Source organism: Juglans regia, chromosome 13 (genome assembly GCF_001411555.2).
Source record: "Juglans regia cultivar Chandler chromosome 13, Walnut 2.0, whole genome shotgun sequence".
NCBI lineage: Eukaryota > Viridiplantae > Streptophyta > Magnoliopsida > Fagales > Juglandaceae > Juglans > Juglans regia.
In genome coordinates, this window is record NC_049913.1 from 25,148,482 (window position 1) to 25,152,232 (window position 3,751).

Sequence of the window (3,751 nt, forward strand, 5' to 3'; positions counted from 1 at the left end):
GAAAAAATCTTGTTTCAACGGAAAGGATGATCACCGCATGCCGCCAATCCGTTTATCTGGACCGGATATTGTCCGTCAACTCAGTCTTCTTGGGGAAGTGGAATTTGGCAAAGGTCGGAAGAAGAGAAAACGGACTCTTCAAGAGTTGAACTGGACCAAGAGAAGCATTTTCTACAACTTACCGTATTGGTCCTCACTTGAGCATCGTCATAACTTGGACGTAATGCATATTGAAAAGAATATTTGTGACAGCATACTCGGCACCCTAATGAACATTCCTGGAAAAAGCAAAGATAATATTAACTCTCGTCGTGACCTTGCAAATTTGGGTATAAGAAAAGAACTTCATTTGATGCAACAAGGTGACCGGTGTGCAATGCCACATGCATGTTTTACACTAAATGGCGACGAGAGGAAAATGTTTTGTGAGTGGTTGGCGGATGTGAAGTTCCCAGATGGGTTCGCTGCAAATATTTCAAGATGTGTTTCTGTTCGTGATTGCAAAATTACTGGGATGAAAAGTCATGACTGTCATGTTTTCTTGCAGAGACTACTCCCTATTGCAGTCGGGGGGTGTTTGCGGAACGATGTTGCTCTGCCTCTGATAGAGCTTAGTCAGTTCTTCAAAGAGATTTGTGCACGAACTCTAAGTGTGGAGAGTTTGGCAAAGCTCGAAAGTGATATCGTCCTGATTTTATGCAAGTTGGAGATGATATTTCCCCCTTCATTCTTCGATGTGATGGTCCACCTAGCTCTCCATTTGCCTCGTGAGGCGTTGCTTGCTGGACCAGTTCAATATAGGTGGATGTACCCATTTGAACGGTTTCTCGGAAGATTCAAGCGGTATGTTAAGAATAAGGCTCGCCCAGAGGGATCAATAGCGGAAGCATACATTCATGTCGAATGCTTGACATTTTGCTCGATGTATCTCGATGATATTGAGACGAGATTCAATCGACCGGAACGCAACATTGATGGTTTGGAGGATGATGCCATAGATGGATTTGGCATTTTCACACAGAAGGTCCGTCCCCTAGGTGTGGCATCACCTATACAACTTGATCCAAGACTATTTGCAGAAGCCCGTTGGTATGTGCTTAACAATTGCACCGAGATTGCTGCCTACATAGAGTACGCATCTTTTATATGCTCTCAGTATTTTATGCTATACAACTGGTTCCTGAACTTAGTCAACACTTGAAGCTTGCTGCACATGTTTTATGGTTATTGTTGTCGAAGCATTTTAAGACGAAACGATAATACCATATTTCTTGCAGTGAGCACTATCGACTATGTAAGGAAAAGAACCCAATGCTAGCCGATGGAACGCATCAAGTAGAGTTTCCTGGATGGTTCAAGAAACGTGTATGTCACCCCACTTACACTTCTCCTCGTCATATAGAACTAAGTTTTAAGTAACTAATAGTACTACAGTCCACGCATAATTACATGCTTATTAATGGACTTGGTTGTAATTTTTCAGGTTCAAACTATGCGTAAGGATACCCCTACTGAAGTCGTGGATGATCTATATGCCTTAGCGTGCGACCCTGAATCGCTTATTAGATCGTACGCAGCGTGCATCGTTAATGGAAAAAGGTTCCACACAAAGCATCGAGCGCAAAGTCGCCGCGTTCAAAATTCTGGTGTTTTAGTCATTGGTGACGAGGAAGCAAACAATTTGGACTTCTATGGTGTTCTAAATGATGTTGTAGAGTTACATTATATGGGATGGCGTTGAGTCTACTTGTTCAGCTGTGACTGGTTTGACGTTGGCGATCAAATACGAGGTGTCCGAGTGGATTCACATATGACTAGTGTCAATCTTGCCAGGACATGGTACAAAGATGAACCCTTTGTTTTAGCGTGCCAAGCTGAACAATGTTTCTATGTCAAAGATAGAAGGGTGAAAGGTAGTTGGTATGTCGTACAGAAGTTCACGAATAGGAATGTATACGACATCCCACAGGTGCATTTAAACGAGGATCATGAGACGTCATCAAGTGAAGGTGAGGCATATCAAGATGAGGAAGTAGACTGTTTCCCAACAAATGTTGACGACGCCGTTGATGGAGTGGCAAGTCCACTCCATAGGCCTGATATAGAACCATTTGAGTTTGATGCATCAACATTGGTTCGGTCATCTGGACAGTGGGGATGGCGAGCATTCTTGTTCTGATATGGAGGAGACGGATTCTGATGATGATATTCTGTCTGACAAGGAGTAGTCATGCGAGAACCACATAGGCAAGAAGGTTACTTTCCTTTCATTCTTGAACTGGCACCTTTACAGTGGAGTGTGTAATGTAATTTTTTCACATCGTTTACTGCACTAACACATGCCTCTATCTTGGCATATAGGCGGCTACTTTCGACAACTTATTTGAAGTATATCTAAAGACACCTCATGTTAAGCTCGTGGAGCGTGGAGTCACGTTTGTCCTATGACTACTAGTCAACACTTAGGCCAGTTAGGAGATTGGCTTGGTTGAATATCATTTAAATTTATGGATATGAATGTGTAATATTAGTTGAATATAGGCTTGGCAAAGTCAGTTCTTGATATGTATTAACATATATATATATATATTGTACTCTTAATTTTTCTATGATTTTGCTCCTGCTACTTGCGTGTTATGTAAAACTATGAAGGAGCCAATTCCTGCACATTTATTATATTTACATTGGGACTTTCCTCCGTTTGTGGCAGGTGCTAGTCCGTGCAGAGGTTGATGGTCATGTATTATTTGGTGGGTATGTGGCACATATCGGCAGGCATTGCAACCATATCCATTTGGAAGGAAAATATATCCTTTTACACTCTTTAGATTTTTATCATCCAGAAGCATGAATTGAAACCTATTCTCTTGTTTCTCTTTCTCTCTAACTCTCTCACTTGCGCACACACTCATATATAGGCTGTCTTGTATGACTACCAGTATGGGTAATTGGTGTATTACCCATGTGTATATATATATATATATATATTGTGTCTAACATATATTATATATGTATTTATATATATATATACTTGGAATAATGTATATATATACATTTAAATTATCCAACAGGATTTTCACTCTAGAGCATGTCTGTACATAAATATATATTGTTGTACGCCTTATTTACCATGAGCACAAGTTGGGAAATGTCAGATGCACTTTATTGATTAATGAGGAATTCATTTGTGAGATGTGCGTCTTATTGATATGGGATGACACCCCTAAAAAAAGCAAATTGCAAAACTGCCAAACCAAAAGATATGGAAAATAAATATATTTGTCAAGAATTGAATGAAATGCAACAAATCAATGGCATCTTACGTAAATGGTCCAATAAAAAATATTATTCAATTTCGGCTCATTTGGCTTTTACATGTTCACATAAAGGTCTGCTATAAAGGTTACATGTAAAAGTACCAATTTGTATTACTGGCTTTCAATTGGTGACTATTACCGCAAACGATTTGGGCAAATTGATTAATGATGCTTTAGTACTCAATGGATTGGATTGGCATGAATGGTGTTGCAGTCATATATATGGCTGGATGAGGGAATGGTGTTTTTTGGATTTAGTCAATAACTTGCACTGGCTGGCCCAACCAGAAATAATGTAAAAAATTATATAGACCAAATGCTAGCTTAGACAGATGTGAAAATGTACAGGGAAGCACATGGTTATGTAGTTTAATGGAAAAGTCAACTTCTAGTGTCAGGTTAACACTTTCAAACTTGGCAGATCGTTTGTTGGA

General features: G+C 39.6%; 1 protein-coding gene across 1 annotated transcript; it reads left to right on the plus strand.

The window, feature by feature from the left end:
* Positions 1 to 37: 37 nt before the first annotated feature.
* LOC118344234 lies at positions 38 to 2,179 on the plus strand. The gene is made up of 4 exons (XM_035684368.1): positions 38 to 1,089; positions 1,278 to 1,365; positions 1,484 to 1,599; positions 1,756 to 2,179. The coding sequence occupies exons 1-4, from the start codon at positions 38 to 40 to the stop codon at positions 2,177 to 2,179; spliced, it is 1,680 nt and encodes a 559-aa protein (XP_035540261.1).
* Positions 2,180 to 3,751: the final 1,572 nt, after the last annotated feature.